Source organism: Mercenaria mercenaria, chromosome 3 (assembly GCF_021730395.1).
Source record: "Mercenaria mercenaria strain notata chromosome 3, MADL_Memer_1, whole genome shotgun sequence".
NCBI lineage: Eukaryota > Metazoa > Mollusca > Bivalvia > Venerida > Veneridae > Mercenaria > Mercenaria mercenaria.
Window position 1 is genome coordinate 100,358,793 of NC_069363.1, and position 17,854 is coordinate 100,376,646.

Below are 17,854 nucleotides of genomic sequence, written 5' to 3' on the forward strand. Positions count from 1 at the left end.
CCCCCTGAAAATCAGACTGGTTCAACAATTTTTGAGTGAGTTATGGCCCTTTGTTTATTTCTATATTTTACATAGATTTATATAGGGAAAAACTTTGAAAACCTTCTTATCCAAAACCACAGAGTCTAGGGCTTTGATATTTGGTTTGAAGCATCATCTAGTGGTCCTCTACCAAGATGATTCAAATTATTTCTCTGGGGTCAAATATGGCCCCGCCCTGGGGGTCACATAGTTTATAATGACTTATATAGGGAAAAACTTTGAATAATCCCTTGTCCAAAACCACAGGGCCTAGGGCTTTGATATTTTGTATGTGACATCATCTAGTGGTTTTCAACTAAGATTGTTCATATTATACCCCTAGGGTCAAATATGGCTCCGCCCTGGGGGTCATATGGTTTACATAGACTTATATAGGGAAAAACTTTGAAAATCTTCTTGTCCAAACCACAAAGCCTAAGGCTTTGATACTTGTAATGTAGCATCATCTAGTGGTTCTCTACCAAGTTTGTTCAAATTATCCCCCTAGGGTCAAAAATGGCCCTGCCCCGGGGGTCACATGGTTCATATAGACTTATATAGGGAAAAGTTTTAAAATGTTCTTGTCAATAACTAAAACATTCAAATTTGGACCACATGTATATTTTTTGAGTGGCAAGATGAACCTTGACACGAGTTGACCTTGATTTTGACCTGGTGGCCTACTTTCACATTTCTGTAGCTACAGCCTTCAAATTTGGACCACTTGTATATTTTTGAGTGGCAAGATGAACCTTGACATGAGTTGACCTTGATTTTAACCTAGTGACCTACTTTCACATTTCTGTAGCTACAGCCTTCAAATTTGGACCACATGCATAGTTTTGTGCACTGGAAAAAACTTTGACCTTCACATTGACCTAGTGACCTACTTTCACATTTTTAAGGTACAGGCTTCAAATTTGGACCACATGCATAGTTTTGTATTCCGAAATAAAATTTGACCATGATTTTGACCTAGTGACCTACTTTTACATTTCTCAAGCTACAGCCTTCAAATTTGGACCACTTGCATAGTTTTTTGTACCGAAATGAACTTTGACCTTTACATTGACCTAGTGACCTACTTTCACATTTTTAAGGTACAGGCTTCAAATTTGGACCACATGCATAGTTTTGTATTCCGATATAAAATTTGACCTTTGATTTTGACCTAGTGACCTACTTTTACATTTCTCAAGCTACAGCCTTCAAATTTAGACCACTTGCATAGTTTTGTGTACCAAAATGAACTTTGACCTTTACGTTGACCTAGTGACCTACTTTCACATTTTTAAAGTACAGGCTTCAAATTTGGACCACATGCATAGTTTTGTATTCTGAAATAAAATTTGACCTTGATTTTTTTCTATGACCTACTTTTACATTTCTCAAGCTATAGCCTTCAAATTTGGACCACATGCATAGTTTTGTGTACCGAAATGAATTTTGACCTTAAGATTGACCTAGTGACCTACTTTCACATTTCTGTAGCTACAGGCTTCAAATTTAGACCACATGCATAGGATTGTGTACTGAAACAAACTTTGACCTTGACATTGACCTAGTGACCTACTTTCACATTTCTCAAGCTACAGCTTTTGAATTTGGACCACATGCACAGTGTTGTGTACGGAAATGAAATTTGACCTTGAGGTAGTCAGTAAGTCTTGAAATTTGGAACACTCAAAAATGGCACATTGGTGGGCGCCAAGATCACTCTGTGATCTCTTGTTTTTCTTTGGCATATACTCTACGGAAATTGCGTAGAGGTAAATTTTCACCACTTTGGCTTCAAAAATTTATCTTTAACGGCATGCCTGGTGACATGCCGGGGGTCTATACTCTGCACAGCTTAAATGCTATACTGTGCCCGAAAGGGCGGATGGACCCTGATTAAACTTAAATAAGAAGAACTTTCAGAACAGATAAAAACTGTTTGATACATTTAAATTGATTTAAAACTTAGAAAATATTATTTTCTAATAAAATTTTGTCATTTTGTAACATTCTCAATAATATTCATGAATATGCAAATTAGTTTATTAACATAAAAATACTGCTATTTTAAGGTCAATGTCTTAGTTCCATTTTGGTACCATTTTTATTGTTTTATCACCAAAACTGACCAAGATATGACTGATTATCATCTATATTGTTGTCCTTACCAAAAATGAACGGTTGCCATGGAAACTGTGAAATCATATAAAGTTCAAAAGAGTTTTTTCATGGGAACATTTTATATTTAGAAAGAGTTGGTCCTGACGAACAATTTGGTACCTATGAAAAAATATCTGGGGGGTGGAGGGGGGGGATGCATGGTAGACCCTATTGGCCCCCACCTAATATAGGAGAGATCGCCCTGACGTCACGCATCAATACCTGTTTATCTGGTGGTGGGCAAACAAAATATTTTTACATCGTTTGTGTATGGGATCGCAATTTTTAATTTTTAATAACTTTTACGTTAATTTATGGATTTCAAAAATTCTAAAAGTTTTGAAACGCTTACGATTTTCATATTTTCTTATTCAAATATCTTTTGAAAATGAATTACCGTTTTAAATGACATATGATTTAAATAGCGGCATAGCGATGCTCCAAACTTTTAGAAAAAACACTGTAAGTTAAGCGTTCATAATGAATCCATTTTATTTCGAAATAATAATTAAAAGTTATCAATAAATTGCTTGTTTTATATCCTTTCCATTGATCAAAAAAATTATTGATATCATTTATGTTTTAAGAAAATTTAAGCAGTTAGAAAAACATCACTGTTAACAAAAAACATGGCCGCTCGGCGTCTGCCCACCCGATCTTGGTCTTATCAGTTCTAAAAATAGAATATACACCGGATTAGTGTACAAACAGTAGGGGTTTTCTCAAAATGTTTAAAGGTTTGCAAAAAAGAAAACATAATTAGGGTATATATGTTTCTTTTACCTATATGTGTTGTAACTTTTGCCTTCATTGTACAAATTAGTGTATTGTGATATAATTATCTGCTATTATACAAAACATACGTTTGAAAATATATGGATAGTATACAGGCTACATTTAAAACACGTAGTCGCAATATTCAGATGTCATCTAAATACTCTGTCACACTTTACTTGCGTTAAGCAGGTTCTTCAATTATCCGTATGCTTTAACATTTTGTTTTTATATTTTGAGACATTTCTGGCGTTATTTAGCCTCCGTGCGAATCGAAAGATATGACGTGTGAAGTTTCGAACCCACTTTACTACGATAATAATTTACCTTAATATGTTCATGCATTAATAATACAACTTGAAACATGGAATTGAAGATAACGGCGATTCCTGGATTTAATATGTGTTCGTCTATACAATTCCTAGACTAGTTTTTTCCCAGCAACATAATAAAAATGCGCAGTACAAAATATTACTGTAAAAAAACAATAAAATATCCTGAATGTAATAAAAGTCCGTTTTTTTTGTTGCACAGTATATATACCGTGTTCTTGTAGAATTCTGTACGAAAAAGGTCAGTGCTTTTCATTAATTTTGTTGATTGTATCTAATGTCCGATAAAATAGAAGTTTTACTGAAATATTTTGAATGATTTATTTCAACACTTTGAACCCTGAAGAAGGCTGATGTAGCCGAAACGTTGGTTAAAAATAAAGTGACTTGTTTTTAAAAAGTTTTTGTAGTTTTGACTACTTTTAATACTTATATTATAACACTTTGTCTAAACATACTGGAAGTTCTCATACATGTATCTTTCATATCCATCTTTTATATCCTGATAAGATAACGTGACCGGGAAATCTGAATGAATTCAGTACCGTATAAAAATGAATTTGTAGGGTTTGAAATAGTTTAGAATATACATGTATAATACCAAGTAAGACATTTTTACCGCGGTGCATTAAACTGTCACGCATCGTATCGTGCATTTTCAAAATTGTGCGTCGATCAATAGCATTTCAGCAACCCGAGTACATTAGTACGAAACAATGTTTCCAAAATCACTATTTTCAATAATACATTCTTTGATACCAAATATTCAATTTACCTGTAACATAATGTTGTTTTGATTCCCTGATCTTAAATTGGCGAACCTCTTGCGGCACAGGGGTAGAGTGTCGATCTCCTTACCAGGTGGTCATTGGTTCAAATCATTGATTAAAAGGTATGCTGATCGTTTAATTAACAGCTGTTTTCACTGCTAGCGAATACTGGCTAGCACCTAACGAAATTAACTACAAGCATTTGAATAAGTTGCTACACTTCAGACAAAAAAGAATAAGTTTGCGATGTCTTGTTTATAGATACGCATAAAAGGTAAAGGGATATTTTTTTAAAAAATGCGCCCACGCTGTTACGAATGCTTGTAAGATAAAATACATGTATACCGATAATTCATATATAAAATACAAAGGATATTAAATCTTATAACTGTCTTTTCTCGGATATTTTAAATGGAAACAGTATTACGGCATTAGAACCGGATGCTAAATACGCCGCTGTTCAGTTCTGAAAAAAAACAACTTACATACAGTTTGAGAAAACCCCTATAGTAAGTTCGCAGTCCGTGGTCTGCAGTACGCGTCGAAGTAAGCTGAAAATCTCTAATAGATGTTGGTTTTAATTTGAAAGATCGAAATTTAGAATGGTTTTATGAACTTTCATTTGTATGTGCATGTATACACTGTGTTATCTCAAAGCATGTGTATGTAGGAATATGTCTATATATGATCGGGTGTAGCTTGTACACAAATATTTGAACTGGCTGTCATCTGCCACGACGTGTTTTGTTTGTAGACCCGAAATGATTGGTGAAGGGCGGTATGTCATTCACCTTCTGTATTAACCCTAGAACGAGATAGATATGTTGCAATTTTGCATGTATCGCAATAATTAATACACAAGAAAATTATTAAATATTTAGGCTTAAAAAATTATTTCCTCTATTCTTGCATAAAAACTACTTTTTTTCACTGGATCCGCCCATGTATTAACGGGAGAAAAATCGTGTGCAAACAAGGCAATTCACGTGCTGTTAACACCCGATTTTTATTTTTGAAATGCTTTCCCAGGGGCGTATATGTAATTCTGCGCAGATTGACATCTGGTATCTGCGTCTTTTTTCTTTTATAAAAACCTCTTCTTGAAGCATTAAAGATGCAATCTAAACCATAGAATGTTTTACTGTATCAGTAACTAACGCCAAATGCGCTGCCCCCAACATTGTTCGTACTCGTTTCTTCCCTTATTTACTCCCCTTTTGGAACTCTGCGTCTATTCAGATTTTGTTCACAATCGTGAATGTTAAAGAATCGCGTGCTTACATGTGCGATTCTTTGTTTTTAGGTATCATATTTATGATTTTGGTAAGTATCAGTCAGTATGTTTTATCTAATTTCTCGAAGAATTTATATAAACAGCTTGGAAACTTGACACTACGTTCGTACTCATCCGTACTCCAACTGCGTGTCCGTACTCAATATAACTCGAATGTAAAGTTATTATTCTTGAAATTGTGATCGAGTCCACCACATTGTTAAATGATACGAACAATTATTGGTAATTTTATGTTTGTAATAATGAGAGATAAAACAATCGCTTAAAAACCTTCAGGATGTGCTTTTGATAGCGTTGTTTATTTCCGGGCCCTGGATACGGATATTTAAAACATGTTTACCGTTTCCAAGAACAACTGGAATGGTAAATAAAAAATGTACCGGAATCGTCAAGTCATCACATATGAAAACAATACATAAATCGTCGTGAAATATATTTTTATGCAAGAATAGCGACAATACACGTTTATTTTGTGTATTAACGTCTGCAGAAGCCCTTGGGATATGTTTGTGACCGAGACCATCCCGCAGCTTTCTGCAGACGTTAATACACAAAAAAACGTGTATTATCCCTACAATAAACTTATTATTAACGTTACAGTCATTATTATTATCATTGGCAAAAAAATGCATATACCATTTCTTTAGATTTTCATATCACAGCATTTCAAAAGCTGAGACATTTAAACTTTGAATATCGGATTCAGAATACTAAACTAGTATTTATTATTTTCATAAACTGTAAAATGGTGTTACCTATTGTTGTGATAAATTCTACATTGTTTTTTTATAGAATAAACAGATAAACAAAGCAATTACAGCTACGACCGTTTCAAAACTATCGTGGACAGTAATTTGATTTACGCGAAAAATATGAATCTCTTAGGATGGTAACATTGATAATTGTATACATAATAAGATGCCAATAAACACATTTATATGTGTATTAACAGTACGATTCATTAGGTTTAAAATAAAACACATTCAATACATGTATAATTATTTAAACACAGTGTAAATGTGTACTACCACTAAAAAAACTGGAAGTTTTTTTAACAAAGGACTGTTACTGCATGGCATTTAATTATGACATACACAATTTATCTACATATTTAGTAAAGTTATATACATTTACTGAGGATTTTCTACATTTGAAGTAACTATCTAAAGAAGAAATATTTTAGTGGAGGACAGACATTGGATATCTTTAAATTATGCTAATTTAGAGACAACATTATCTATGTCATTTTCCATTTAGGTTTACGCTTTCGTCGACTTGTCTTGTTCTGATAATATAATCATCTAATCATCATCCTTTATCATCAGCAATATTTCTGTTGTGTTATGAAAATAGTCATAACTCGGCTGTCGCTTAAAATAAATAATTGACTATCTAAGAAAACATGTGACAAGAAAGAACTTCAATTTTGAAACGTTTGGTCAATGGTGGTTTAATATTTAGAAAAAAAAAACAGTTGATAAATCGAAAAGATGATTATCAGCAGATGTTTATCTTTAACGACGCGTGTTAACTGCGTTATATAAATAATCATACTATTAATATATAAAACGGGATTCCAGAAACATGTACTATATAAAACAAAGAGCAGGAAGAAGGACATTTAGTACGTGTCTTTTAAATATATTTATATTAATTAATTAACTCATTCTCCTATTTGTAAAATATTGTAAGTATGTTTTATCACAATTTTATCTTTTTCTAAATACGATATATTCAGTAGATATTGCCATAGTTGATTCGATGCAATGAAGTTTGTTAATTGTTTAACGGTTAAGGTGCCTGCCGCTCAATCTAGTGGTAGAGGGAATCGAGCCTCATTTTGGGGTTCATGACCACGCTTTCTCATATGACACCTGTACTGATTTTTCTTGAAAGCGGACTCGAGAGTGATTCAAATGTGCTTGAAGCGAGCTAAAATAAATTAGTATAAACTTACAAAATCTATTCATCAAGTTTACTATGCAGCTATTTTTCTTATTTAATTAAGGAGTTGGTCATATTAATTTATTATACACAGAGGAGTGTTGATGATAATTTAAACACTTAATAAAACAGAAGATAAACAGTTGAATAAAAGTAGGTTGTAACAACTGTTTTTTCTCTCTTGTATGGTAAACAGGCATGGTACTAACTGTCAAACTATTAGCAAAATACCGTTATAAGTTATAAGTTAGCGGTATTAAAACTGTTATGTTTTAATGATGTTATAAGATAGCAATATTATAAATTATGAATGATATAAGTATCGATTTGTGTTGAACGTAATAAATCCGTTTTCAAAAGAGTCTTTATACTTAACAGGGAAAGTACACGAACTATTCAATCGTCTTATTTGGCATATTATGCATGAGAACAAGATCAACACAGGGTTCGACCCCTTTAAAGAAAAGCAAAGCAGTCTTAAGGGTCAGAAGCTATGCGGAAGTTTTTATCCAAAATGTATATAAATATCTCTCTCTCTTTCAGTTCAATGACGCTTATAAAGTCATTAAGTGTAGTTTGTTTGGTATCCCACGTATAACGTAATCTAATACTGCGCTTAACTTCCTTTTATAGTCTTCACGAAAATGATTTTCTAATACAGTGTATCGGATAAGAAAACACCGAGAGCATTCGAATAATCCATTCATTGCTTTTACAAAAATACCCATATACTCGTCATAAATCACAAGCTAGAAAATATGATTAATCCATTTACTCATTTTAGTCAGAAATTAGACCGGAAAAATACGAACTTCAGTGTTTTTGCCAGTCATTGCGACTTTGTCCTTTATCCTGGCAAAACAGTAGACTGCGTAAATGTAACCATAATGTAAAACGATTCTGTATATTTTGTGTTAATTAGATTACTTAAAATATTTGACATAAGCTGCTTAAATCAGAAAATTGTTTTGTACCTTATTAACGTGATATGCGATATAAATGTATTGTTACCCTTTAAATATAAACATCTCTAAAATTTAAACACTAAAATGAGACTGAGAAAAGCGATATATATAAGATATTTTTATGTTATTTCAGACGTTATGCGCCTTTTTCGTTTTGTTTCCAGGACACTTAGTATTTTTCCATTTTTCTTTGCATAATTATCAAGCTAATTTAATAACCTGCAAAAACCGGTACAGGTATTATTGAATTTGCATACATTTTTAAGTAAAATGGAAAAAGATTCCATAAAATTTGATGTGTTGAGATACCAATTCACATCATTTACTAAAAAAGAAGTTCACGTAATTTGAATACTGTGCGAAATCGAGATCTGACATGTTCATCAAAGATGGAGATTTTCCTGAAAACATTATATGACTCCTTGTTAGAATGAATAATAACTTTAAAACAAATATCTAAATTTAATTATCTTTCCTGCTTAAATTCCTGTGTGGTTCTATTGAAAATAAAATTACAATGTTGTTGAGTCATCTTCGTTTTGTTTATAGCATTTTACCGTAAAACAAAAATCACCTCTTGTAGAAACAGACACTATCGCTTTGATTTCTTTTTAAATCAAGCTTAATTTGTGGATACATTTTTCTGGCAAATAGTTCAACCGGTGTTAAAGTAAAGTCGTGTATCATTTTGTTTTATTTCGTTTCGAGCATAGATTTTCAGTGCAATAGATTAATTTTCAGATTTCTCGCTAGATCGTGTAGCGCCGTCCTTCGACACTGGGTGTCTCAAAACCAAGTTTTACATCAATTATAGTGTTTTCTTCTAAAATTTATTGACATTAATCCCGGTCTATATATTCTTTTCATTTTTGATAAAAGAAAATTATGAGTTTTAAATGAATTAATAAATGAATTATCAACGAATAGCTTAACAATATTCAAGTGTATTTCAATGTTTACATTTAAAGTCAAACATTTTAATAAACGTTACTCTTACCAGTCGCAAAATTGTGCGTAACATCCTGATCTTAAAAATGACAGCATACTGTCCAAATACTGATTATTCACTGTTTTGCAGATTTCATAGCAAGATTTATCTTTCAGGATATTAGATGGCTGGTGTTCTATCGAGATCACAAGTTTCAGAAGATATTCAAGATTATTTTCGCAAAGACAGAGGAAGAAATCCAGGAAATAACCATACATCTGTAAACACGTCACGCAATAAATCACCAAGAAACAGAGACAATCCGTCAAAATGCGATTCCTTGGGAATACTGATTGACAAACCAAAACACAAACAGTATAGTACTCTTCAGACCCGAATTGCTTCATTCGAAAATTGGCCACAGGATAAAACACAAGAGGTAAGGCAGTTAGCTGAAGCTGGATTTGGGTATACAGGAGTAGACGACTCTGTTAGATGTTTTTATTGCAGTATAGGACTAAAAGATTGGCCAGAAGGAGCTTGTCCCTGGGAACAACATGTTCTAGCCAGCCCAGATTGTGGTCACGTGATTCAGTGTAAAGGTAAAGGGTATATCAGAAAAATTCTAGGAGAAAAAGACCAAGACTCTGATGTTGACGTGGACGATTCAGACGAAGTAGTGGATACTGTACAGCTAGCTATAAATAGAAACGAAGGTGCTGTTATTGCTGCAAGAGAATATTGTACAGATGAAGATATCTTAAAAAGGGCAATAAAAACATTGATCAAGCAAGACGCACAGAAACAATTCTCAGCTGTCGAACTTGTAAAAGTTGTTCAAAATATTGAAGAAACAAACGAAAATACAAACGTATCAGAGGAGCTTTCCGAAGACGAAGAGCAAGACAATATAGAAACAGACGGAGAAGGTTCTGAATCAGAAGAAGATATGGAAGAAACAAACAGAAAATTAAAAGAACCAGTAACGTGTAAAATATGATATGATGCAATTGCATGTATTATTACGTTACCCTGCGGCCACATGGTTTGTTGCGCTCAATGTATCCCAGCACTAACAAAATGCGCAGTTTGTAGGACCCAAATAAAAGGCACCGTCCGAGCCCTGATGGCCGTTTGAAGTAATGTACTAATACATGTAACTGCCTGACGTTTGCCGACAACAGAAGCTTTTCATATGACTGTCTTTCATTTGCAGTTCACATGATTCTTATAGTTTGAGCGCCTCTTTCTTTTCACAAAATGTTGTGTGCTTTTCACGTATCTATTTTACTTCAAACTCGTGGATATAATTTAAGTAAGTATTTATGGTAGTATTAACATTCTCTGAATGGGACTGGTTTCCCTTATATCTGTATGTGATATCTAAAGTATATGATAAATGAAAAATTGAGTTAGACTATGAATTATAAATTGTTTAATCAGAAAACTTGTCCACATGAACGACTGTTAAACAAAAATTAATGTATAATACTGGACGTTAATTTCACTTTAAATTAAACTGTTTTCACAAACTCATTTTAACTTATATACATGTAATTATAAAAAAATTCAAAATCTGCCTACAGTTGTTTGCATGATACATACGAGGCTATTTTAGTCTGTTCAAATACTACTTAAAGGGTGTTAAAGTCCATGCTTGTAGCTTTCATTTGCATAAGTGTATCCATCACCCTGAACAGTAATTATGCTACGTGAGCGGATTTATTTTTATTTTGTTGCCTGGAGTTTTACCTAAGGTGGTTATAATGTAACTTTTAATAGCGAGTTGAACAAGCAAAAAACATTATATTCATAGAAATATCGCCGCTATGGTATTAGTTATAACCACTGATGTACAAGAGAAAAGAGAAAACTATTTGTTTTGTTATAAGAGGCATGTGCCGGCTAAAGGAGCACAAAATTTCCAATATGCATCGCATCCCGTTGTATTGATAATACTTTATAAATTGTGTGCTAGTGAAATAAGCTGATAAAGTACATGCCTTTGGCTTAGAATTGCATAGAAAATAAGTAAAATAGCGTACATTTGATAAAATTTTAGATGGACGGGTGCGCGCCTGATGCATCCAGCGAATACCCTAGTGTAAACGACCTTTCAAAAGTAGGTACCTACCAAGTTCAAGAAACATTTGTACAAAGTTTTTCATATTTGTTTGTTTTTCGTTATTAAGCCTCTTCTGCCCAACACATACGCTGACTTTCAAAAATTGTATTTTAATAAGCTTTTGCTATTATATGTTTTATTTTTTATTTTTTTGGTTGGGTTTAACGTCGCACCGACACAATTATAGGTCATATGGCGACTTTCCAGCTTTGATGGTGGAGGAAGAACCCAGGTGCTCCTCCGTGCATTATTTCATCACGAGCGTGCACCTGGGTAGAACCAACGACCTTCCGTAAGCCAGCTGGATGACTTCCTCACATGAATAATTCAACGCCCCGAGTGAGGCTCGAACCCACATCGATGAAGGGCAAGTGATTTGAAGTCAACGACCTTAACCACTCGGCCACGGAGGCCCCGCTATTAAATGGAGAAAGACATATAACCCGGGAATATAGAACATTACACTACAGCGAGACAGTGATCATGATTTGGATTTTAACCCGTTTAGTTAATGGAATTGATCCTATAGATTAATTGATTAATGCCTCATAAGTCCGCAGTATATTGCTAATGATATTAATTTACATTATCAAATTTGTCTTTTTTAACAGTCTAAATATAAACAGAGCTTCAAGGTTAATATAGACCATGGGGGGTTTGCTCCCCCTCAGGGGGAAATTTGTGGACCATATTTTTTGACAAACCTATATGTGGCGATCATTTTGGCATAAAGTTTGCAACTGTCGAGCGGGGCTTTTCTCCTTAACCAGGCTTTAAAATATGTTACCTTCAAAACCTATATATTTTTATCAATTTTCAAAGACAAATTGTACCATTATGTTAGTAAATCATTTCAATTTTGCATATGTTATATCAAGATGTATACTAGAAGCTGCAATTTGATTAAATTTTAATGTCTATAATGTAATGTTAAAGAAGAAAAGTATCGGAAAAAGATACATTACCTAAACAAACAAACATTTTTGGCATAATGTTTTTACTGCAAATTTAGATGACCAGGTAATAAAAAAATGAAGTTACCATTAAAAAGTTCAATTTTCAGCAATAACAATGATATATAGATTGCCAGTGTAAGTTAAGAGAAAGCTGATTTTAGCGATTCTTAAAATGTAACTTTATTCTTCCAAAATGTGCTATTTTTCAGTCATACATAATTCAAACATGTTTTTCTTAAAAATGTTCAATGACATATCAGTTTTATATTAACACTCTTCAATTACATGTAATACATATAAAACTATCTAAATTGTAAGATATGTTACATTGAATTCTACATTACATTTTACGTTACCAAACATACAAATTATTGTTTATGTCTTCCGTTTCTTTAAAACATACTTTATCATTTGAAAAAAAATACAATACAATTCTGTTCTTAACAGTATAGTTTTGCATTTCAAACTGTAGGTTTAACTTAAAACACTTATTTACAAATCAATCAAAATATGTTTTAACATAGATTTGCACTTTAACTTTAAACACATGTATTTAAAAAACAATCTACGCTACAATTTACGTTACCTAACATATAAACTGTATATTATCATGCATTCTGTAATGTGAACACATACTTTATCTTTGAAAAATAGCAAACATACAATTATTTTCTTGTTTTAAATATTTTGCATTCAATTTTAAACACATATATTTAACAGTCAAACTGTGAAACTTTAACCTAATTGACATGGCCCATGATTACATCTTCATGAGAACAGTAACGCACAGACTGCTTTTAAACACTTAATATATATATCTCAGCTATTTTAGCACATTGTAGTGACATACTTACAATATATACAGACTTTGCCCGAAACAGTGCACTATAATGATGTTTAATTTGAGACAGACATATCACTATATTTAGAAATCTAGTTCATGTTTATGCATACAAATTGTACATTTTGTTAACTATTGTATGTTGTAACTGTGATTGTTTTGAATGTGCAGTAGACTCATTCATATAAAATGTTGTCAATCTTGACTGTATCCTTAAGTAGATATACCATGTACAGAGATGGTATCCAATAATGGTCATGACTGGAATACTGTGACTTTCTTTAATACTGTCTGTATATATTGATGGTAGTTTAAGAAGACAATTATAGAAATTGCCTCACACAAGATATCCTGTAAGTGAAATTGATGTAGCTCTAGTAGGTAAAAGTAAGGTGCAAAATGGTACATTAGATTTGCCCAGTCTGAAGGTCAGATTTTACAAAAGTAACTCTTTTGATGGCAAATATGGGACTTCAAACTTTATGGGTGAAGGCCATAACTCCTTGACAGGTTTATGCCAGACCGAGGCCCAATTTGATATCCAGTCATTTGAACCTCATCTGGTTTCTAGGGGACCTAAGGTTGGAGAAAAATTAACAATATTGGGGAATAATGTTACTAAAAGTCAAGCCACTTATGTGATGTTCGGAGGCCACTTCCTTCCAAAGGTTTGTGGACCTCATACTAGCAACCCCATTCAACATCAAGAGCTCGCTAGGGTATTGCCCTTCAATCACACTGGGGAATTGCCTTTTAATCATGTTGGGAACCAACAGTTAGTTTATCCTTGTTTTGTCTAGGTCATGAGGGCATACAGGCCTGGTGGTTGCCGCCACTAGAAACCGTGTCATTGTATTCGGCACCACCTTGTCTACCAGGGTTCCATATTCCTGCATTTAACCTAAGTGCATGTACGTCAAGTCCTTCTCAATGGCAGCAACTATGGAACAAATATATGTTGAGCGATTCTTGGACTGCGTCGCAAACTGTAGTGTCCTTGTTTGGAGATCTGTGTCCTTTACCTCAGTTTGACTCATCCCTTCATTCAGAGACTGGTAGTTCTGTGCACAATCCGGGGGAAAAGGGTCGGGTTATGACAACAATTACAGTATGGGCATTGCTCCTGACACTATGGCTTTACACAATTATGGAAACATCGACTTGGAGGGGTTTTGTGCAGGGTCTTTGGGATGTGTTCAGGTCTCCTGTTCTTAGGATAGGCCTGTAGGGGCACGTTGTGCCAGAGTCTCACTTGTGAGTCTGGTTGTGGCTTGCTAACCCTTACCCAGTAACTGGACGTGTGGATTTGGTTAAGTAGCAGCAAGATAGATTTATCTCCAGTGTGAGACTGCAGTCTCTAAAACTGACGGTAGATATGGCTGTGCAGCCTTTATACTTGGGTTGAAGTCCCTTCCAGATGGGAATTGGTATTTTGGGACCTGTCACGGGACCAGTCTGGTTTAAGCAATAGAGATCTTTGGGCTAGAGGCCTTGGGAAAGGGACTCCGGGTCATGGCAAAGCCAAGTCCGGCAATAGATGTAGAAACTGCGTCCATCTGTTTGGGTATTCCCAGCTTCCTGGGCATCCCAGGTGTATCCTTGTGAAAGATGCAGAAACTACATCCATCTGTCCGCCAAGCTTTCCTGAAATCCCAGGTTTCTCAGATTTGTATGTTTTGCTAGGTATCTTGGCTGTGTTTTAGAAATTTAGGTCTGTATGGGTATCCCATAGTACACATTAGTATGAGTATGACAGTCCCATCCTTTGGTATCCCAGCACCGTAATAATTTGGTATGTTTCTCCGTGCAACCCAGGAGTTTATGAGCTGATGTCAGTATGTGTATACCCTGGTATGCATTAGCGTCAGTATTATGGTCCTCGCTCCGGGTATCCCTGAACCATAATAATTTGGCATGTTTTTCTAGGCATCCCAGAAGCTTATGAACTTAGGTCAGGGTATCCCATGACCTTAATTCTTGTTATTATAAGCTATATGTGGAATAACTGCTTCTATATAGAAATTAATCGTTATTGGTTAAACCTCCATGTTAATTATCCAGCAGGGTATCCCTGATATGCCTTATACTGCAAGGAATCCATTTGTGACCTCCAAGGCCTCCTTCACACACGCTTGTCGCCCTTGTGACCCACTTTATAGAACGGGAGGGGGGGGGGTGTGTAATGGGAATGCAGTTAAAGGTTACCAAGGTTACTGTCAGAGGTCATAAGAGGAACAGACAATCTGTGAGGAGGATCAACATCACATGGCCAGGAGGACCAATCGTTGACGGGGAGTATCTCTTCTCGACCAGACTCTATTGAATGCAGTTGTATTTATCAATAACCGAAATCTAAGGCCATCTGCCTGTTAGCATTAGAAACCTCTTCCGTCCCTAATAAGAGTGTCGACTCTGGTACAGTGAATACCATTTTCACTTGGTCAGAGTTCATACCTTTGGGCTTATATTGCTCCGTATTGCGGTGTTCATGTTATTTGTACTTATGATGATTATGATATGCAGTCATACTGGTACATGAAAAGAGCTATATATTCTTAATATATTTAAATAATATTGTCAAATGAATTATAAAATATATATACTTTATTTGATAATGTTGTTTATGTCTGTTAATTTATAGTCCAATATATAAAAGTCCTAATCATATGTGTAATACCAAAATTTTAAATATTTTTTTTTAACAAATAGTCGTATTTTGGAAAGGTAACGTATTATACGTGGCATATTGAATCAGTTAAGTCTGGGGGTAGTTGTATTATAATTATGTTAATCATTGAACTGTGTATTGGCCATTATCATTATTTTATAACTTAAAAAGCATCATATATATTGATATATTTTTACTGTTCTAGTAATTTCAAACAGAGTAACGTACGTTACGGATAATACGTGACATTTGTTCACTTAAAATGATATGTACATATGATAATTTCAATTTTAAATACATAAACATGTGTAACTTTATTATGATTAATTGAACAATTGGCATGTTTAAAATATCATATTAGCATAAATGGAGAATTAAATGAAAATTTCCACGGTAACGTAATTTAAATCTCCATAACTCGTTAAAGCCCCAACGAAAACGTGCAATCTTTTGTCCGTGCATGCCAACTACCATAAGGTTAAAGAAAATAATTGTGTTGAAAATTCCCTCCGGGGTGGGGGGGGGGGGGTGCGGGGTGGGAAGCAGGGTCAATTATCAGCTCAAGGCCTAACAGTACAGAGAGATTATGTGACTACTTATTATTTCAGTGATAAGTCTTTATAAACAAAGAGATATGCCTACATTTTGTTTCAACGATCATTCTTTATAAACAAACACCATTACTTAGTAGTTTTACACTCATAGGATACATAATGTACCTTACACGTAGAATATTACTAGATTGATTTCCTATGTAGCATAAGCTCATTAAAGAATTTCATGCAACATAACAAATTGTTATACACAGCCGCATGTCTCAATAAAATCACGTAGTATGGTCAAAATGTAGCGATGCTTTTGCATTTCACCAAAAAAAGTATTCAGAAGTAGGAAAAGCTGTAAATCTTCAAGACAAGTAAATTATTTCTATTCAAAAAGATGTGATTTTTTTTTTATAATGAAGTACTTAATATCTATATGCTATTTGACTTGTTAGTAGTATTTTATTAGCTTACCAAAGTATATGCATATTTGTGTACTATATACTGTATTAGCATATTTGTGTACTATACTGTAGAATAAGTGTTTTTGAAACATCAATAACCTAAATGTTTTACTTCATTACTGATATTCCTGATTAGTATGATTAATTGACCTTATTCTGTATACGACTCCGTACTTATGAACTGTGCATGCTGAATATCCACTTAAATGATTTACTCAAGCAATTCCACAAAATCTGTATTTAGTCTTGTTTGTTTGCCGAATAAATTTGAAACTTATATCAAGTAACTTTGTTTTCTCTATGTATCTTTGCAATATACACAAAACTTATATCAAGTAACTTTGTTTCCTCTATGTATATCTGCAGTATACACTAAACTTATAGAAATACAAGCTTAAACATGTCAAGTAATATATTTCAAAGTCTAACCAACGGATATTTATTGAAATAACACCAAATAAACGTCTTCAAATGTCTTTAATACTTAATAAGTTAGGTCTGTATTTTAGGACTACATGGTATTGTTATAATTGCCTATTTTGACTCCTTATGTCTAACAAAACTCAACTTGATATGACATTTTAGAAATGGTTTCTACAAAATAACAAAATTTCAACCACACAAACACAAATGTCTGTTCTTAATAAACAATGATATTTATGGAACTTTGTTCGTACAGTAACTTTAAAACGACCTAATATATTAGTATTACACTATGTTATTTTATCATATTATGCTAACATATATATAGCACCCTTTTTACGATAAACACGTCCAAATGTGCTATACATAGACACATACAACGGCGGCCTATTAAGGACACCATCACATACAACGGCAGCCTATTAAGGACACCATCACATAAAACGGCAGCCTATTAAGGACACTATCACATACAACGGCAGCCTATTAAGGACACCATTCGCCCTCTATTTATGATTTGACAACGGAGACAGAGCAACATAAAGCCCTGAGAACACAAACATATAGAGAGACAAAAACCTTTGATACAGCCAGGTCCGGCTAACTTAGCCTAGCTTATTGTGATTAGACAGTCATGTTTTAACGTGTCC

General features: G+C 33.9%; 1 protein-coding gene across 5 annotated transcripts in view; it reads left to right on the top strand.

The window, feature by feature from the left end:
- Positions 1-10,780, top strand: part of LOC128555820 (E3 ubiquitin-protein ligase XIAP-like) — a 29,495-nt gene extending 18,715 nt beyond the window's left edge. Inside the window, exons 1-2 of one of the 5 annotated variants that reach the window (XM_053539482.1) lie at positions 3,504-3,525; positions 9,362-10,780. In XM_053539482.1, coding sequence (XP_053395457.1) covers positions 9,370-10,185 — 816 coding nt within the window. In that variant the 5' untranslated portion in view covers positions 3,504-3,525; positions 9,362-9,369 and the 3' untranslated portion in view covers positions 10,186-10,780. Of the gene's footprint in view, positions 1-3,503; positions 3,526-6,829; positions 7,036-9,361 lie in introns of those variants that run through there. The other 4 variants (XM_053539480.1, XM_053539478.1, XM_053539479.1 and 1 more) reach the window with 4 other exon arrangements.
- Positions 10,781-17,854: the final 7,074 nt, after the last annotated feature.